The sequence below is a fragment of the Protopterus annectens genome, chromosome 11.part0 (genome assembly GCF_019279795.1).
Source record: "Protopterus annectens isolate FY-2018-M chromosome 11.part0, PAN1.0, whole genome shotgun sequence".
NCBI lineage: Eukaryota > Metazoa > Chordata > Ceratodontiformes > Protopteridae > Protopterus > Protopterus annectens.
Window position 1 is genome coordinate 815,143,090 of NC_056745.1, and position 21,292 is coordinate 815,164,381.

At 36.9% G+C, this 21,292-nt stretch overlaps 1 protein-coding gene across 1 annotated transcript in view; it reads right to left on the reverse strand.

Annotated features, from left to right (window-relative positions):
- PIK3C2G (phosphatidylinositol-4-phosphate 3-kinase catalytic subunit type 2 gamma) overlaps positions 1 to 21,292 on the reverse strand; it is a 1,120,359-nt gene that overhangs the window by 779,658 nt on the left and 319,409 nt on the right. The window contains exons 8-9 of the mRNA XM_044087254.1: positions 9,113 to 9,293; positions 4,705 to 4,812 (exon numbers count right to left, since the gene is read on the reverse strand). Of these exons, the coding sequence (XP_043943189.1) occupies positions 4,705 to 4,812; positions 9,113 to 9,293 (289 nt within the window). The remainder of the gene's footprint in view (positions 1 to 4,704; positions 4,813 to 9,112; positions 9,294 to 21,292) is intronic.

Sequence of the window (21,292 nt, forward strand, 5' to 3'; positions counted from 1 at the left end):
GCCTTATATATAATTATTATTTACAATAAAAAAACAGTAATTTATCAAAACATGTGCAAAATAATGCTTTAAAAATACTAGTAAGCTCCTTAGATGTAACAAGCATGTAACTAGATTGCCTAAAAAACCTTTATGGTAGAACACTCCCATTAAATGTTCATACCAATGGGGTCCGGCAAGTGACAAATTCAGTCACCTAGAGCTTTTTTAAATTCTTTAAAATCATAGAGACCCATCTAAAAAGTTATATATAAATAAAAATTCAAAAGTGTTTATATTGCTAACGCACATGTTCCTAATAAATAAATAAATACCTAAAAAGCATTGCTATTAAAGTCAGAAGTTAAAATAGCATATAAAAAATAATAAATTTAATCGTGACTATAGTCTTGCTCTTCTTAATTTTAAAACAGATTTAATACTAATTGTCCCATTGAGCCCAGGGGACCTTCCCGCGTCTAACCTTAACTGCCATAGGAGTTCATGATACTCAAGAGTGGATTCCCAATCACCACCCCTGGCATCAAATTCAACCTGCTCTAAAACTAAAAATTTTATATTAATGCCTGGACAAATTAACGAATGCTTGTAGGTCAGGGACGAGGTTATGGCAGGTTGATATGACAAATATCCCCCTATTTTGGGGAACAGCTCTTTTTCAACGCAGCACCAAAAACCTAGTGAGGATGCTGATTTGCAGTATAATAGAGCTTTTGTTACTAACTTTAGTAAGGATTCCTATTTTCTTAGAGGTGTTATTGAAAGAGAATGGGGCAAATTTGTTGTACTTACAGATTTTGAAGTGTTTAAGAAACACACTCGAGTTTATTTATAGAAAGGGACAGAATATTAAGGACATGCTTGAACAGAACAATAACACCCATGTACCCTCCCACAGGAAGAAAGGGACATATAGGTGTGGTTATTGTCCCCAGTGCCCCCGCATTGCCCACATGGAAAGTATTTACATTAAGGGAAGAAACAAAACGTTGTTAGGCAATATATACAGCAACTGTAATAGTTGTGGGGTGGTCTATATTGCCTCGTGTGGTCAGTGTGAGGGGTTTTATGTTGGGAAAACGCAAATGAAACGTCGAATTTATGAACACCTCAATGATATTAGGAAGTGCAACTCTACCAATGCACTATACAGACACACATTAACCTGTGGGGGAGCTAATTTTACCTTTTTTATATTAGAGCTAGGCCCATGGGAATCTAAGTTGGCTTATTGTGAAACCTACTGGCAAATAGTTTTGGATGCCAGTAAATCCCTTGGTCTAAATGATCATATTTCCTTGTTACCCCTGTTAAAACTCAGGGAGGCTAAATTATGATTTTTAATTAGATTTGTTATTTATATTTGTATATTTTTTCTGAGGACTGATGTTTTATATATAAAACATTTTTTAGAAAGGTCTTCATATTTTTAAGAAACCCTTTCATCTTTTTAATATGTGATTTGTGTTGTGTCCATAGCTTTATCCACTAATTAGTTATTAAATGTTAACCTTTTACTATTTAAACAGGTTTTTCACATTCTGTGTATTTTCTGATGACGTCTGGGAGGTACCTGGACGAAAATGCATGTTTTGTGGAGCGTTAAGTTGTATGTACTAGCCAATAAAGAGTGGAGTTTTTCTGTCTTCGAAACTCAGTCTGTTTTGTTTATTAGTTACCTTTTGACTAGTTCCTCGTTTTTTGGTTATAATCCAGTAGAACCTTTCACCTGTATTTCTTCAATGTTTTTTGCCTTTTCACTTTCTTCCTTACTATACAGTCATTCCCCCTTCTTATTTCAGTCTTTGTTTAAAGTCACCACTATTTTAATATAAATTTGAAACTCCTCTTACAATATCACTGCCCCTGCTAACAAAGATAAAACTTGTCTTTGCTGAATAATTACTTTATCTTTCAATGTCCTGTCGCAGTCCCACACTAGTTAATATCTGAGGTTCTTTTACTATTCCCAGATATAGCAATTGCATTGATTAATCCTTTCCTTCATTGCACTAATATCAGCTCACTCAGTTTACCTCTTCCTTAGCTCCTTACCTTACTCTGCTGCATCCTTGATGATCTTTTCTGACAGGTTGCTGGCCTAAGGCTTCAAAAGCTCTATGATTGGTTGCTTAGATTGCATTAGGTTGGACAGAGCAGAAAGCCCAGAAACTAAGCAGAGTGATGCACATTCTTCACAGAGTGCTGGTCTTCTTTCAACAGCAATCTTTTTATTCATCAAAGAAAAAAGTTGCAAAAGTGGCCCTGGCAAAGTGCCACCTTTAGCAGCTGGCTATGTCAGATATATCTATTACTGGCCATGAGAGAAATGGAAGGTAACGATAAAACAAAGGTTGAAGCACCAGCTGGACAGAAGTACAGTAGATGCAATGTCCTTCCCCACACTTGTTAATTTCTACTGTAGTTTTTTGCAGTCCCCTGGCTACAGAATGGAATGCAGCAGTTTCTCCTGCAGATTCTTACCTGCAGATCCTTACAGTGTCACCTCAGACTCCCCATCCTAGTATGGCTAATGTGATTCATTGTCAAGGTAGTGATGGGAGAGACCAAGCTGAGAGTCTGGAAATTTTGAGCACTTGTTGATGACCACAGCCATACTTACTAGAAATTAACAAGTGCGAAGAAGGACATTGCATCCTATGGTAGGAAGGACTGACGGGAGAGCTGGAAGCTATGCAACATACGTGGAACAAAAAGAGATTGTGATGACTGTTCCCACTGTTTTCAGATTTTGTTTGCTTCATGTTAGCAGCAGGGGTGTTAATGGAAAACAATGTTTATGTAAGGGCTTTCAATGCCACTCCCAAACTAGAATCAAAAATCTAAAAAAAGGAATGCCATGGGAAAATGAAGGAAAGTCTAATTCAGGCAATGCAGGTGGAATGGTACATAGATCTTTTGTATAAAACTAAATCTCACAAAGAACGACTTTACCTTCAAATGGATATGTCTGATTCAAATGAGTTATCCAGACAGATTTCTGGGCAGTGACTTATCAGAAGGTTTGTAAAGCATAAGCATAAGGAACTGTTATATATATTAGAAATTTTTTTGTTAGTGTTGACTGTCTGAGTTAAGCTAAGAAGAATATGTGACTGGGATGGAAGCAAACAACTTAAAAAAAAGTAGAGAAAATCATAAAAGTCTTAAATAGATATTTACTGGTGGTGGTATAGAGTAATAAAGTCTTAACTATGGTCTGGGCAACTCAAGGTCAATTAGCAGCTTGGGCTCTTAAAGCTAGCAGGGGAGGAGTGGCATGTGCATCCTGGGATGGAATCTTCCCTGTACTGCAGCCTGTCATAGGACTGGTGGCACTGCAAGGGTGGTCCTGCAGTTAATGAGTGTTCATTCACCAAGTATCTTCAGTAGTAGTCCTCATCACAAATGCAGTGGAACATGCTTCTTTACCAGGGAGGGCATTATGGTTCCTGTGTTAATTCAGGTCAGGTCATGCCCCTGCCCAAACCATGGGATTAGGAGTACCCATATCTCTGAACCTTCCACTTCCAAAATGTGTAATGCAACCTCTTTCAACATGAAACAAGTGGGCAAATGTTGAACACTTTTTAACAACTTCATCTAGAAAGCTCACATTATGGTTCTTAACCTTTTCTTCATACTTAATGAGAGTTTTTTTTTGATGAATTAATATGATTCAATATTATTCAGTATGATTTATAAAGGGTATTTGTTTAAAAATGTCTTAATAATGAATGTGTGTTAAAGTCTTCCAACATGGAACAGCATAGAATACAGATTTTTTAAAACTCCAAATGAGAAACATTACTCTTAATGATGTGCAACTGAAAGATATGGGCCTACATTTAACAAAAAAAAATAATGTCACTACAGAGATGCTGGAGAGGGAACCATTTATCACTGAGCCTGCCTGAATGATATCATCCTCTGGCCATTTCTAACCTTCACTGGATAATACCTATGATGATACCTAGGATGAGGGAATGAATGGTCAGTGCTGATAAAAGGAGGTCTGATGGCCATCTGGTGCAACAGGAAGACACATAAGAAACTCTAATAGGAATGCTGTCCTATTCCACATTAGCAAATAGTATAGTGGATAGGATACTACACAAATAATGGTGATGTGGGTTGAAAGCACCATTATAGCTTTGGATAATGGAGATATGAGAATTTAGATGGAGAAAAACAGCAGATGAGGTTATGAAAATGGATGGAAATTTATAGGAATGTTAATACAAGCAATAGGACAACAATTACTAAGAAAATAAATAATTACCTTTAACTTTTGGGTGAAAGCTGGAAGCTAATGTCATGTCAAAGACTGAAGTAGAAAGTCTCCAGTGGAAAGATTTTTGTTAGAATCATTATCATACCACAAGTAAATATCTAGGAAGGAGGTTTATCGGAAGTAATAAGACTTTAAAGGAGCATTAAGGGAAGATTGTGATACGCTTAAAACACAAAGAATTTTAAGGAAAATTATGCAGTGTTTGGAGAGTATGATCAAAGACTAGCGATGGAGAGATTAGAAGTAGTTGCATAATGAGTTTGAGCAATGGAATAGAACTAGAAATGTATAATTTACATGCACAACAAATGAAACTGCTCCAGACTTTTATTGCAGAGATGTTGGCCAGTCATTCAGTTATGTTGAGTCATTTATACAAAAAGTTATCCAGGGCTTAAAAATAAACTTACTTCAATATCAATTCCCCGGACAGCTAGAGCAGGATTCAATGGAAGACGACAGACACGACCTTCTGGAAACAGCTGCTGGCATTTGTCTATCTCTTTTTTCAGTATTTCCTGTTGTATGCATTATAAAAAACAACTAAGGTTGGAACATTTCTTTTTTTTGATAACTAGCATCATATTTATTTCTCACATCAACAAAACATTACAGTTTAAACCATAAATGTTCTATTTTCTGAAGACTAAATTCTAAAATTGCACTTCACATATTTCTAGCATATCTTTTACTCTAAATTACCAAATATGCACATGACAGTGTCATGGTATAACCTGAATATGTAATTACAAAAAACAAAGCGTACTTAATTTGTTGTACACTTCACTGGGTTCACCGACTAGGTACCACACTCTCTTAAATTACATCTTTGTGGTTATTTTCCATCATAGAAGCACTTAATTTTCTATGTTAGGCTTGTTTTGTTATGTAAACAATTTGTCTCCTTTGTGATCATCTCACAGTTTATTTAGGTCTGCATATGTCATTATAATTTAAATTGAAACTTCTGCCACACATCAACATCTTTACCAAGAAGATGTGAATGATTAGTAAGTAAGAAAGCTTAAAGCTAGCCATGTCCCTTAAAACTCTTCATAAACTTGTATGACTGTATGAATAGAGTGAGTAACATTCCAGATTGTAAAAGCTTTCCACTCAAAATGTTTATATATATATATATATATATATATATATATATATATATATATATATATATATATATATATAAATATATATATATATATATACATATATATATATATATATATATATATATTTAAAGAGATAGCGACAGTTACACATACACACACACACACATTGCTGAAGAATCTGTCAAAAGTAAAAACAAGCATTTAAGTTAGACTAATAAGAGCTGGCATAAAGGTTTGAGAAAATGAATGAGGCCATCAGAGGCAACTTTAAGTAGCAGTGCACCATGGTAACTGAAATCATAGACATACATGTCCTTTCTTTGTGCATCTAGCGTCTCCAACATGTCTTTAGAACTATGACTGTTACACTAACCAAAAGGCTTTATCCCAGTGGGAAATAAGTAATAAAATAGTAAAACAACAGAGAACAGACAGATTATCTGGATAAAGCCTGAGAATATGTGTAATAGTGAGTTGGAAGCTGTCATAAATGACCGTACAAATCATTTTAAATTGTTAAACATGCTTGATTCACTTTCTTTGCCTTCCTATATTGCTGTCAAAGAATCACAGCCAATGGCTGTAAAGCAATCTGAGTTACACTTTTTTGAAGTCTGTAAAATGTGAAATAGATTAAATTACCATCTAAGAAAACAAATACTTTTCTAATACCTGATGAAAGAAGCATCCTTCTTCACATACATTCTGGTTTGTTCAGGGTGCTATTTGGAATCTCTTTTGCCAAATGCTTCATGTCATGCTAGTCTTGAATCCACATACAACAATGGTCCTGTGTTAATGAGCTAAAAGCTTTAAACTCTTTATCAGAACCTCAGTGGAAAACTGTGATACAGCCGACAAATTCCCTTATGCACAATATATCCTTCATGACTAGCCTAGTGGCTGAATGTAAAATTGTACAATCAGCAATATAAAAAAAATCTAACACTAGAAGGTAGTAGAAGATGTAATGGATATATGGCTGCAAAATGACAAGCTTACTAAAAAAACGATTAAACTGTTAGAAGACAGCAGAAAGTTCAAAGCTAAAATATTTGATTTTTTAATGATCTTATTATATTTTCTTCAATAGATATATTCTAAATTGTAAAGCTCCTGAATCTCCCATCAACAACTGCTTACTGTCTGACCTGTTACAATTCATCTGATCACCCATGACACCTCCCAGATGTAATTTTTTACTGGGTGAGCTTTCTGACTCCTTTGGAAAAGGATCTGGTAGTACTTACCTTATTAGGACTGGAGAGATGAAGAGTCAATGACAAAGTAATAGGAGGCTGGACATCATTCATCAGCAGCTGTCAGAATACTATGGGGTGCAGACATACTATGATGTTAGGGAATAATGGTGTACCCCAACATGTGATGGTTGCTGCACATCTTGTATATTCCCTTACTAGTGTATACTAGTGAAGACATTTAAACAGCTCCTGGCCTCCAGCTAAAGTTGTATTAGCAATTATAGGGCCCTAACACCCTTCCTTCAAGATAGAAATACAAGCTGTCAACCCCTCTCTGCACCATCTTACTAAAGTATTTAACCCTAACCCCAGCCATTCCCCTAACTTCAACCCTGCAGCTTATCAAAGAAAAAAAAATGTTTCTGTAACACTACTGCTACATGAGACACTCAGCCACACAACATCTATATCATGTATTTATTTATTTTATTTTACATGTATTTACCAACCAGGGTGGTACACTGACCACAGTTGACCATTTGCAAATAATTCACAAAGACAAAAAAAGAGAACAGAGAGTAAGCTGTACATATCAAAAACAAACTAGAAAGAAATAGTATATAATAAAAACTGTACAATAACAATCAATATATGTAAAAAGTACGAGACTAAAGCAAATTTTACAATTCACATGATTATATTTCTGCACACATGCACAACATTAAGTCTATCCCCTTACCTAGACTTACTCTAACCTTAATCTGCAAACACTAATCTTTCACTTTAGTAACAAAGAGAAAACAGAATGTGGCGCAGGCAAATGGTTCCACCAAACGATAAAAGCCAGTGTACTGAAAAATAGAGTAGAACCAAACCACAGCCAGTATCCAGAAAAAAGAAAGTTTTAATGGTGAGTGCTTTCGCAACAAGTTTTGCCGCTTCATCAGACACCACATCTCTTTACTTTGGCATTTAAAATACATTCCAACCAATAAAAACTCCTATGTAGTTAACCATCAATTAAAAGCATTAACAAGACAATTAAAATGACAATTAAAATTTAAAACCATAGATGCAAATTATCATCTTACTAAGTTCCTTGGCTGTAAAACTGGCTTTATGGAAGCCTTATCATTGAGCCCCTTCCCCATGAGAGCTACATTGGGGAAGGGGCTCAATGATAAGGCTTCCATAAAGCCAGTTTTACAGGCAAGGAACTTAGTAAGATGACAATTTTTATATATGGTTTTAAATTTTAATTGTCTTGTTAATGCTTTTAATTGATTAACTACATATACGTTTTTATTGGTTGGAATATATTTTAAATGCCAAAGTAAAGAGATTCTGTGTTTTCTGATGAAGCAGCAAAACTTGTTGCGAAAGCGCTCACCTTTAAAAATTTCTTTTTCCTGGATACTGGCTGTGGTTTGGTTCTACTATATTTTTCAGTCCAGTCTTTCACTTCACCTGTTATTTTAATCCTAAAACACAAACACTCACACACATACTCCTACGTGTAATACTGAAACTTTCAGTATATACAACAGTTCGGCATTAACATACCGAACTCAAACTTCTAAACCAAATTCAATCTTATTTGTTTTGATATCTCCTACACTTAGCACAAATTGACAGAAACCCATATGCATACTGTAAAATAGTCATGATTTTTTTGCACGCTGACACAGATACAAACACGCACATATACACACACATATGCATACAGTATGTGTGTGTGCATACATACATATATATATATATATATATATATATATATATATATATGTATATATATATATAAATGAAAGTACAGCACAAAAGAAAAATGAGGGCAGTTGTGATGTTATGACTAGCAGACCACAATAGTTGTTCTCAGTGTGAACTTTCCTACTCATAAATGAAAAAAGTATGTTTATCATTATTATTTTTATAATTCCATCACTTATTTATTGGGTTCCTACTGCCCTGCAAGTGGCCCCATGTTGAAGTAAATTATAATGTGCAAGTATTATCAGCATGAAAATATCTATGTGTGTTGAAAGGGGGCTTAAATACAAATACTAATTATAGTCTGGAAATGTGGAGGTAAAAAAAGTGCATCCTTTGTTTCAAAAGGGTCCTTACATCACATAAAGCCCTTCTATTAACTTTGGAGAGGCATTTTAAAATAATTACTACTTAGAGTTAAGACCCATTCATTTTTTTCAGTAGAACATACCCCATGTAGATCCTGCTTGTATGTCATTTTTATTTCCGTGTGCCAGCACGGGTAAAGCAGCAGAAATCTCAAAATGTTAAATGTATCCATTTCAAAAGTAAAACTTATAAAGTAAAATAAGAAAGTTAACAAATAGCAACAACAATAATAATAACTAAAAGAATGCACACTTGCATGATCTCTTACCTGCTGTTTTGCATCTCGTCTCATTCCACTACACACACACATAAGACAGAAGTTGGTACAGGTATTATAAATTAAAGTATTTCAGTGCATATGGACCTACCTGTCTCTTAGAATCATCAGCAGCTCTAACTTTCTTGGCTACCTCTGCCAATGCCTTCATTAGCTTCTTCTCAGTGGTAAATTCATCATTTAGGGATTCCCCGATGCAGAACTGGAGGGCTGCCAAAACCTTTTGGTACCAGCTTTGAAAATGAGCTTCATCCAAGGCACTGTTTAGTAACCTGAAGAGAGAGCAGCAAGGCTCAGTTATTCCATTTACTCTTAGGAATGCTTCAAGGAAGCATTGACAATCTATGGTTATTACAGCCTTAGAAATTGTCTGTTTGCAGAATCACAAGAACATTGCTTTGCGAATTAAAAAAGTGAACTCTGAACTCACTCAATATTCTTATTTATCTCTTTTTATCTTTTTATCAATGCTTTGAATGACTACTGTAATCAATTTTCATCCAATGAAAGTTTGAAAATTGTAAGCATTCAGATACATAAAGCATTAAAGCCTTGACTGACAGGTGACAAGCCAGTCCACCTTATCTTTCAAGTAGGACATTGTTATCATTGCTTTTGCCAGCTTAACTAAAAGGTCATAAGTGTTTGCTGACTTGAAGAGGCATGAAGTCTACCTGCTACGTTCTTATATCTTTAGCATACAATCAGAACGATGGTGATACGCATAAACATCATTGGCAGAATTTCTTTCCAGCTAGAACTGATTAGACTGTTCTGCAGACAGGTATTTCTCTATTGAATGCAACTGTTTTCGGGTTTTTAAAATAAAATGACTAATGGAGATGAAGAGGAAGTAAGAAAAAATTAAAAGGGAGGGGAAAGGGAAACAACCACTATAGGCAAAAAATATTTATAGCTCATTTAGCTTCTTGTACTGAATCTTTCATCTTGATTTGTAATGCTTTTTAACTGTGCAGGATACTGTTAAAGAGCAGAGACACCACATAAGTCAGCAGTGGAAACAGCATTATTATTTGTAGCATTGTCCTCTACCCATCAGCCTTAGTGCTCAGCGCACATGCTTAAATGGCATGAATGAGCAATCTGGTCTTCCCATGCTGAAATCTAAATGCAGAAATACGGATCAGCTAGGGACTGAGTGGCTGCAGAAAACACAAAAGTTCATATGAAATGACTGATGTAGAAGAACAATGCTGAATGAAAAGGTCAGATATGGAAACTGAAGATGGAAAGTAGTGACATTTATGACTGGGCTACTTCATCTTTGGCAGTTTTATATTTAACTTTTATGGTGCTTAAATTGTTATTCAGTATAAAATAGCTAGCACTGGAGATATAGAAAATACTTTGATACTAGACATAACTATGTTATTTAGCTTAACACATGCACTGCACTTACCATATCATTCACATTTTCATTCAGTCACTTATACAGAGCAGAGTGATGAAAAACATTTAAGCATGTATACCTTATTGACAGATATGTATCGACAAAACACTTGGAAATTGCTATGGAGTATGCTGAATGTTAATTACCTTGAAGGCAGGCAGTCTTTGCATACACAGACAACTGATTAAGGCAATCACAGACAATGAAGAAACAGCTTCCAGCTGAAGCTACTTTAGTGACAGCAAGTAGTTCAGGCTGAAGAAACAATGAGAAGGAGGTGGAAAAACAGTGGTCCAAAGTGCAAACAGTGGGGTCTGCCCATTACAAGTGGTTATTTAATATCCAAAACACATTAGGAATTTTTATTTTTTATTCTCTGATCAACTCCTGATATGCTCTTTGGAATTCATTTCACTACATTCATGTGCGCTTCTAAGTATTACATATTGCCAGATGGGAGGGATAGGCTAGCATGGCATGAAGCCTTTCAATAAGTCCCTTTCTCAATGAGGGATAGGATTCATTTGTAGCTATCACATTCTGTAACAGATATAAACTACATGCAGTCACAATCCAGTTTCATGTAGGCTGCTGTACAATGTATAGAACAGTCTATTATTTGCTCAAAACCACAAAACTGGGACTTTAAATACGCTGCCTGGGGTGCCAAACCGTCATTATTAGAGTCCAATCAAGACAAAATGAAGTGGAGAAGAAAAAAATATTTCAATGCTTTGGCTACATGACAGCTTAATTAATATCTAGATGGAAACAAAAAGGATGTGAGGCATGAAAAAATAAATTACTTTTTTAAATGCATTACTGGAATGCTAATCAAAATCAAGTATAAAAACACAAGCAGCACTCAGCTCAAACCACTTCTCCTTGCACTGCAGTTCTAATTATAATTTATATTCAGCTTTATAAAAGTACCAAGTAACATCCAGCCAGCATGCATTTTCTGAATAATAAGAAGCATAAACCAGTATAAAACTATGACAGAAAACCAGAACATTCTGCAAAATCAAGGAAAGATGAAAAGCCACTGTACTTGTGTCTTTCTTGGATGGGCTGATATTCTGTCTGGATACTTCACTGCATAACTGCTCCTTGCCTTGCTTGGACACATCCAAAGTCACTACATGGGGGACTGGTGTACAACAAGTATGTCACTGTCAAAATTTGAAATGTGTCTGGATGATGGTGATGGCCCTGACACATTTGTCACACTCTCAACCTCAGAGCAAGAAATCTGGACAAGGCCATAAATAAGTAGGACAAAAGCCGCATAAATAAGGACAAGATTTAAATATTGCTCTTTCAAATTTAGAAAGTTTATAAAATAGTAGGTCTTGCTTTAGTATGAATTTTCTGAAGGGTACGAAATCTGAAACTCAAATATCTGCCATTTTCTAACTTCAGTTTTTAATTATTTGCCACTAATTTGCCAGAAAACCACAATTTTATGAAAAACAGACCAGAAATGTTATGCAAAAATCTGGATATTCTGCAACAATCTGTACAAACACACACAGACACAGAGGTTCTCTGTCTCCATATGCAGTTTATCATTCTTCTTTCTAAAAAGAAGGATGCAGAAGAACAGCATGTAAAGCTTGTGTGTGTGTGTGTGTGTGTGTGTGTGTGTGTGTGTGTGTGTGTGTGTGTGTGTGTGTGTGTGTGTGTGTGTGTGTACACACACTCATTTCCCTTTCACAACCTTTCCAAAAAAATTCAAAAGGATCCCTGATGTTCTACCCAGTCAGAGGGAACCATCAGTTCAAGAAATAAAAAAACTCTAACATGTCCCTTCAGACCAGAAGGCATCCAGAATTTACTCATGATTCATTTTAGATGTTAGTGAAATAAACACCTTCATTTATCCTTGATGCCCCTCCCTACATCCCTCATCCTTTGATATCTCTTGATGAAGAGAGCTGTGTCTTTACTATTTTTGCAGTACTCCTATACTAGATATGGTCTCCACAAAAGTATATTGGGGATACATACATTTTTCTGTCTATCAGCAAACTTGTTTTCAGGTAAAAGGGAGAGGAGCATTACAGGTAGGGAGAAAAACTCATGAGTTTTTGGTCCTTGCGGCCTGTAGTATGGCTGAGTCTGTTCCAATTTCAAACCCCACAGGTCAAGGATAAATGAAGACAGACACAGATGGGACATTATGGTGAGTATACAGCTGCTTTTTGCTGTATATATTGACTGGTTCTGACTAATTGCAGCACTAGACTCAGTGGTATAACAGGAACTGGCAAGCTTGATGTTCTTAATCCACATTCTGAACTCTGAAAAAAATCTTAAGAAAGTAGGTAGGAATAAATAAAATGCTGTAACACTGATGATAGTGCAATCCAAGTTCTTATTTTTGTCTGTTTACTGGGAAGATCTAACTGGACATAACACATTTTCTCTGTCAGACACAAATAAATGCTCCTTCTTAATCTACAATGACAATGTAATAGAGCAAGACAAGCAATATGGTTACATAAGCAGTATGCACAGGTTCATCAGTGTGTACTAGGCTAATGGTCGTGGAGCCTTTAGAAGCCTAGCCTATAGGATTTCCCTGCCATCATGCCACCGGCCTTAGTTCCCAGTGCATCTGTCTAGTAGAGTCACTGGAGTGATCCCCGGTGTGAATTTTCTATTTCCCATCCACTCATCAAAATTTCTCTTGAAGAGGGCCAGTGAGGTGCTCTGTTTGACATGTATGAGAAGTCTATTCCATAGCATGGGCAGTCTCTGGGTTATGAACCTGTCCCTCCAGCATGTTATGTTTATTGTGGTAATGAGGTTGAGGTCTCTGGAGTGTGTGGTGCAGAGGGATTGGGATTTCTTTAGATGTAGCATTTCTAGCAGAGCTGGGTCAGACATGGGTTTGTAAGTCAAGCAGAGATTGCCTCTAAGTAGGCAATATGAGACAGAGAATAGTTGGAGTTTGAGTCTGTCCATATAGGACAAGTGTTTGAGGCCTAGGATCCTCTTTGTGAGGTACTTTTGTGGCCTCTCCAGTTGTTGCAGGTGTCTAATGAGGTACATGCCAAATGGGACATTGTACTCTATGATTGGCCTAATGAGGGAAGAGCAGAGGGAGACAATGACCTCTTTCTTCCTAAATGCAAAACCCAAGGAAACAGTAAAAATCTACTCAACATGGCAAATCAGTATGTTGGAGTACATGTTTTAGCCATAGCAAGAAGTATTAGCAGAGAGTATACTCAGATGGAGGGGGAGAGGGGGTGGGCGAGATTATACTTCTACTGACTGTAAATAACTTTATAGAAAATCTGAAAGAAATCATGCAAGATGATAAAAATAGGAAACTTGAAGAAAAGGAGACAGGCACTAAATTAGGTGACAACTGAGTGAGCAGGTAATGAAAAGTGATTGCTTTTTAAATTGAAAACTAACTAGAATGTGACATAAGGACAGGGGGAGGTTCTAGATCTGGGATTATAAATAGGATATGAATTGCAAACTGAACAAGATGGTGACCTAGCCATGAAACTGATAAGAGTGAAGTTATCACATCTAGTTGGAAAACCAAGTCTAAGGAATGTCCAGAACAGTAGTTTATATTGGCATCTACAAGAGCAAAGTTGAATCCTTTCATAATACATAGGAATTCACATGCCAGGCCAATAGGCTCTTCAGAGACCCAGATAACAAAATCAGTCTAAGCTCTAGAATATTGACACAATTATGGTGTGTAATGGTAGAAGAGAAGAAACAACTTGTTTTTTGAGCCATGACATACACAGAGGATATGGCACTTTCACAAAAAAATTATTATGGAATGTAGGTCACCAAGGTATAAGAAATGCAACAAGATCAGTTGTTTTCCTCTCATTTATAAACCTTAGCTAGTAAAAGTACCCACCAAAACTTGAGGGCATTGAGAAAGTATTTATCCTGGGTTCAGTCACTCACTGCTATGTCAAACACTGAACAGAACAGCAAATCAAACTCCTAATACAATATAACGTAAAAGCGGCAAAGTGCAGACATTTTCCTAAGCAGTTGGAATGTACTAATCCCCCTAAATTGTTTGAAAACATTACTTTCTGTTAATTCAAACACATTAGAACACAGATTCTTAATGTCCCCACCCCACCATATGCACATATACGCGCATGCGTGCCCATACACACCTACAGTGCACTGTCTCCATTTTTATACCTAACTTATCAGGTGTTTCTTTCTAACATTAGCAATTGTGAAAACCTCAGATTTCAATGATCGTTTTACTTTAAGTACCATTTAATAATTTTAAATAAGAGGAGGCATTTGGAATAGCACACAAAATTCTGATTCCTGAAACAGTTAAACCGATGTTAAAAGATAAGTGGGGAAAATGAAAACCAGGGGTATGAATAACAGAGACCATCTACATGGATTGTTTTTAACAGTTACAAAGGGAAATGTGAATACACTCATTTCGGAATTACTGTAGGGGCTGCAAAAATGTGTGTAACATCTTATCTTATAAATAAACCTAGTACATCAGACATCCTCAGTGTCAGCTATTTAAGTGTCTGAAGTAACAAACTAAATTAAAAGCCCTTATAGGTATTTTAATACCTCTGAAATAGTCTTCATCTAAAACAAATTTCACATGTCTGGTGAAATCATTTATCTAATGACTGGATGTACTAACTAATCTGATAACCAGGTAACTCCACTAGACTGACCGGTGGTGTCATTTTTTCCAGAGGAGATTCAGCACTGTAATTAGAAATGAAAACAAATGCAGATACAGCTGGGACGCTGCAGCTAAAGTAGTGCTGATTCAGTACAAGGACAGCATATTAAAACTCTTGGCAGTCAACAGTGACTTAGATGTACAACAAACACTTGCATAAAGTACAATCGTACCCCAAACCGAAAAAAAAATATATATATTTTATCAAATCCTGGCCGTAATAATAATAATAATTAAAAAAATCAGATATTGATACTCTCAGCTATATTATTTTCACTGACATCACTCTGCAAAGTCTGTATTTTTTGCCTTGACTAGTATACTCCCTAGAGAAATTAGACAAGGCAACAGTTGGTGCTGAAGTAGTTACTAGTAATAAATACCAGCATAAAAGACTGTGACCATACACCCAGAAAAACTAAAAATCATGCATACCATATGTCAGTTTTGTACCTGCAAATGAAGAATTCAACCTTTCTATCACTGCAGAAGAGTAAGGACCGTCCTAGAGCATACAGCAAGATTGATAAGTTTGAAATAAACCTGTCAAACAATGCTTGCAGTCTTGTGGCGTGCCCTTTTATTAAAAGTGGGCAGTAATAATTCCATGTAAGTAAACAGGGAACTACTACCCCTGTTATGCACTGCTCTGTCTCAGTAGTATGTAGCAAAGCTAAACTATACAGTAGAGCCAGTATTCCATTAGCCCTGCTAATATATGTATGTTTATCTATACCTAAACGCCTTGCAAGTCTTAGAGAATAAAATGCTAATCTTTGTAGCAAAACAAAATGGCTTTCTGTCAATAAAGTTTATAATTTCTTCAAGCAACTTTAATTTTTAAATGTATAAGCTTCAATTGCTACTGACCTCTGGCCAGCAAAATCAGTCTAAAGCTTCAGACATATAATTTCAGATCTGGCTACCCCAAAGTACCCATTTTCCTCAAGACTAAAAGCAGGGATACATGGAGGAGGTCCACTTAATGGGGGGCATTGTTAGTCTCCCACTAGTAATGGGAGAAGTTGCTGAGCTTCTTCATGGTCTCCTTGGCTGTAAGATAAGCAAGAACCTATGAACTGTTCTGCCAAGTGTACAATGTCTCCTCTGCACCTCTGCTTGCTATGACAATCTATAACCTCAGCTCCTTCAGATTGAAAATCCTAACAAAACACCTCACAGAAACATTGAACTGCAATACTAGAAAGTTTCAAATCCTAATATCAACCAAACCCAGCTCAAAGTAAAATATCTGCATGTAAATAAATGCCCCATACATGAATATGGCTTCAATCACATCTTTTATACTAAAACTAGAGAATGGTACACATGTACACAAGTGTGTGAATCATCCACAACTGCACATATTCATGTATTTTTTGTTGAAATGAAACTTCTATTTAACTAGATGTGTTTACAATATAGCTGTGTATACAGTTTAATCAAACTCATATCTGAAAAGAGATGCATTTTAAATTAGCAAATGCACAGTCAACAAACAAATGCAACATTTCTACAACCATCTTTAACTTCAACATACTGTTGCTAGCACCCTTTTTAAGTACAAAGGTTTATAAACCAAAATTTCCAGCCTAAGACCAACCAGACAAAAGCTAGCACTTCACTATAAAAATGTTTTTTGGAGATGAAGCATACTTTCTGGCACACACTACTTTATCAATAAATAACAGGACAAATCATAAAGGACTATCTGACATTTCCCAAATGACTTGCCTGTGGTACTAATAAAGCTGGAAAAAATAAAGATACAAAGAGTACCTAAAAATTCTAGTGTAGAATAAACTAATGATAACAGATTTTACTGACATACAAAAATCAGCCAACACTTATAAATGCTGCCAGCTAGTGAAACCTAGTTTTGGTTTCTTTACACTTGTCAGCAACAACTCTTGAGTAACAACACAGTGCAGGCATAATTTTCAAATCCCCTGACAAAATGCTTTAGAATCAGAAAGCCAACAGCATTAATGTTAGCATGATGGGCTCACACTTCAGGACAAAGAGCCTTAATCAACTAACCATATTTACAAACTACATTTTGTTAATGCTGTTTGTAAAGGTGGGTCACGTGTCCTTGCCAAATGCATACTCGCACATATCACATAACACAACATTTAGATTCTAGTTTATAAAAAAAAGTTTTAACTACCTGGCAGGCATCTGTAAACAGCAAACACTCTACTAACAGACTGTTATCAATTGCACATCACACAACCTTGCTAAAATAACACTTCCAAATGCTTTCAAAACAATTGTTAGCAACTCAACAATTCCATACCCATTAGTATACATCCAACACGTTTATTTACATGGCAGTGATTGCATTTCTAGCATCCTCGTCAAACACAGTATATACTTTTGCAATAAGAAAATAAACAACAAAACTAGCAAAACAGCAATGTAGCCCTTGTATTAGGACTGCAGAGTGCAGACCAGTCCGATTGCTCAGGACAGGTATTGAGGAGCAAATTCATTAGAAGACAGCTGTTAAGCAGTTGTCACCCAAGGCCCTACTACACAATGCTAATCTGAACGTGACTTTAAGAGCAGAACTGAAATCAAGCTCAAAATAACATGCTGTGTGTAACCCAACTTTGCTGACAGCACCATGCTCCAAACTGTAGGATTATTCAAAGTCTCATCTAAAGCATCATTCACTTTAAGTGCTCATCCTTGCTTTGAAAGCCTTTAGTTTCTTCTCCCTTTCTTCATCCTCCATCATCCCTGTCAGTCAACTCTGAGGTCAGTCAGTGCACACACTGTGTCTGATCAAAGTTAGGAACTCAGTAAACTTAAAGTACTACTACTGACGGTTTCTAACTCTCTTTTTCACAGCATGCAAAGTGCAGGAAGAGAGTGAGAACCAATCAGTAGCCATCCAGCCATCCACGTCACTTATGAGACTGCGGACGTGGCAGTCAGATCCCCTTCCATTTTACTGTGCAGTTAAACCGCATAGACTTCTGGGCATCACACTGATGCCTTCTATCCTTAATCTGGACTGCTTTTACAGCAGTCTGGATTTACAGAAAAGTTAAAAACTAGTTTTTTTTAAACCCAGAATGCAGCGAGCATGCACAGTTCGAGTTCCAGGACTTATTAGCGAGTCAGCCAGCCAGCAGTAGTAGATTAATTAGTAAGTAATACAATAGAAATTCAAATAATTTATAAATTTTTTTTAAATGTTTTTTTCTTTCTTCACAGCTCAGGGGGGCTGCAGTCTTGCAATCCGATGGCAGAAGCTGCCACTGATGTCATGTAGGGGGTGTGTTGCAGTATCCGTAACACACCCCCTGGATTGTGAAGGTGCCGTACAGCAGAAAGTAATAAAGAAAGTGTCCTTGGACACTTATTTCATAACTGAAGTGTGATGTTTCAGTTAAAACTAATGGCTTTTTAAATTTCTTTTGGTGTAAAGTTTAAGCATAGCTGAGCAGGTTTGTGTGGGTGCGGCACTTTGCTCAGCAGTGGTTAAACGTAATGAAGAGCAATACATAAATGTTTAGCAGAAATTTTCACAGCCTAGTTAACTGAGCGGTTAGAGTCACAGCTTTATGTGCAGTAGGTGCACAGTTCGAATACCAAGGCAAGCCATTCAGCTATTACATGAGAAAGCATTTTTATATATTTTTTTATTTTATTTAATGATGTAGTAATTAATATTTGTTAACCAGGGTAGTACAGCTGGTCCAAAATCCCAGTGTCAGTGGAGATATGAGGTGAAAATCCCCATTTAAACACAAGTATCACAATACAGTACAGTCACACCCCAAGGTAATGTAATGAAAGCACACAGGGGGAGGTCATGTGAAGTAAAACATAAACACTTAATAATAATGTATCAGTAACGAGCAATTAATATGCAATTCTGACTTTTTTAAATGAAAACATTTGTCTGCCCATAGCTCAGTTTTGCTGAGCAATGTTAAGCCAAGCTAAGCAATTTAGCCAGTCTGAACATTGCTAAGCAGTCCCATTCTAAACTCCGCTCAGCTAAACAGATTTGCACACTGTTAAGCACTGCCAAGCATTTGCCAATTTAAGCACTGCTCAACTCAGCTTAGTGGGTTTGCACACTGCCGAGCTTTGCTCAGCATTTTTAAAAATAGTCCAATGGCAGCAAAGGGTGGGAATATGGCCCTATTTAAAGCAGACAGGCAGGAATACAGGCAGAACCTGTTAGAGTTTGATCCCTGTAGGAACTATTTCGGGTGCTGGTGAAGGAGCGCACTTTCAGGTGCAGTCCTGGGGCATGCTGGAGTCCAGGGTCATGGCTGGGCTCCTTGTAAAGAGCCATGATATCAGACTGCTGCAGGGCCAGTACTAGGGCTCAGAATACAAGTCTGAAGCCTGGAACCATCTGGCATGTGAGCTCACCAATGGCACTGGCATCCCCCATACTGGTGATCAGGTCCGCAATCATTATGATGGCCTGAAATGGAGGAAGGGGCATTCTTGGCCCAATGGATTAGAGATGCATGGGATGGGAATGCCCCAGAAGTTTGTAAGTATAGCAACTGTTGATTTATCAAATTATAATATGAATATCTAATAGACAGGTATGCATAATGGTGTGTTTTCTCCCCACAGCTGCAGAGAAGTGGGCTCATAATGTGGAGGCCCATGGTGGATGACTGGCAAGGCTGTGCTGACAGTGTAGTGAGTACAGATATATCATGCAATATATATATATATATATATATATATATATATATATATATATATATATATATAGTCCAATAAAAAAGAAAGTGTAATTGTTTACTGCCATTTGGTATATTGTGTTCTGCATGTACTGAATAAATGTGTTGATAGATCAACATTCATATTAATAGCTAAGGCCAGGTACTGTGCAATACAGATGAAGGCAGCAAGCAAGCTACTATTGATAAAAGAAAGCCAATACTGTAGTCATACTGTGCAAGAATAAACCTGTCAATAAGCTATACTGTACTTGCTACTCTGAAAGTCTTCTTCTTCTTCTTTTGGCTTTTCCCAGTTAGGGGTCGCCACAGCGGATCATCTGTCCGCTCATGATTGGCAGTGGAATTTTACAGTGGCGAGTTGCCAGCCCGGTGCCCAACCTTCCACAGAAGGCACACACACACTCACATCTAGGGCCAATTTAGAATGTCCAATCCACCTACTGCATGTCTTTGGGATGTGGGAGGAAACCGGAACACCCAGAGGAATCCCACGCGACCACAGGGAGGACATGTAGACTCCGCACAGAAGGCACCCCAGCCAAGAATCGAACCAGAGAACCTCTTGCTGTGAGGCAACAATGTTAAACGCTGCACCACCGTGGCCGCCTACTCTGAAAATAATAACTGATATACATTCTTCCTTTGCAGGATATGGAGTACAACTGAATGTAGACTGTAATAAACTACTGTGTCATGTTACCTACAATAAAACTTATTCCGAAAAACTGTTGTGTTTAATCTGGTCTGTTTTTGAAGAAATCCAAGTGTACAGGTGATGCACAGCAAATATGGCTATGAGATCAGGAATCCAGTGTGGTTTGTCTGCTAGGCAGCTGTTATGCCAAACTGTAGATGTGGAGCTGTACAACAAGATACAATGAAAAGTGATATATGTTCTGCACTAAGATCTGAACCTTGAATAGTAATGTGTAATGTATTATAGTATGTTCCCTGCAGCATTGTCTTATGTTAACCTTTGCTTTTCAGCTACATGTATTCCTGAATGTAGGTATGCTGATGCAGGCAAGTATGAGACCGTAGTAGTTGGAGACTGCAAATATATCTGATGTGCAAATGTATATGGGTGGGTATGCAACCCAGCACCCTGCTATGGTTTGTACAGATCACACATATTCATATCCACTAGGGGTTAAATGTGTACACCTGCATTCAAAGTATCAATACACAGTTCACTAACTATCTATCATGCATGAATCTCAGGCATGTATGTTCAAATGTCACTACACTCTTCTGTGACACTCCACTTAGATTACCAGGTTAGACTGTGTAACCAAGTAAGTTTTAGGCACAAATCAGTCAAGCAGTTGACAGCAGTGCCCCAGTAGCTCAGTATGATATGAAATAGCTATATGTTGTTAATTTATGCACGCACGGACCACAGTTTAAATCCAG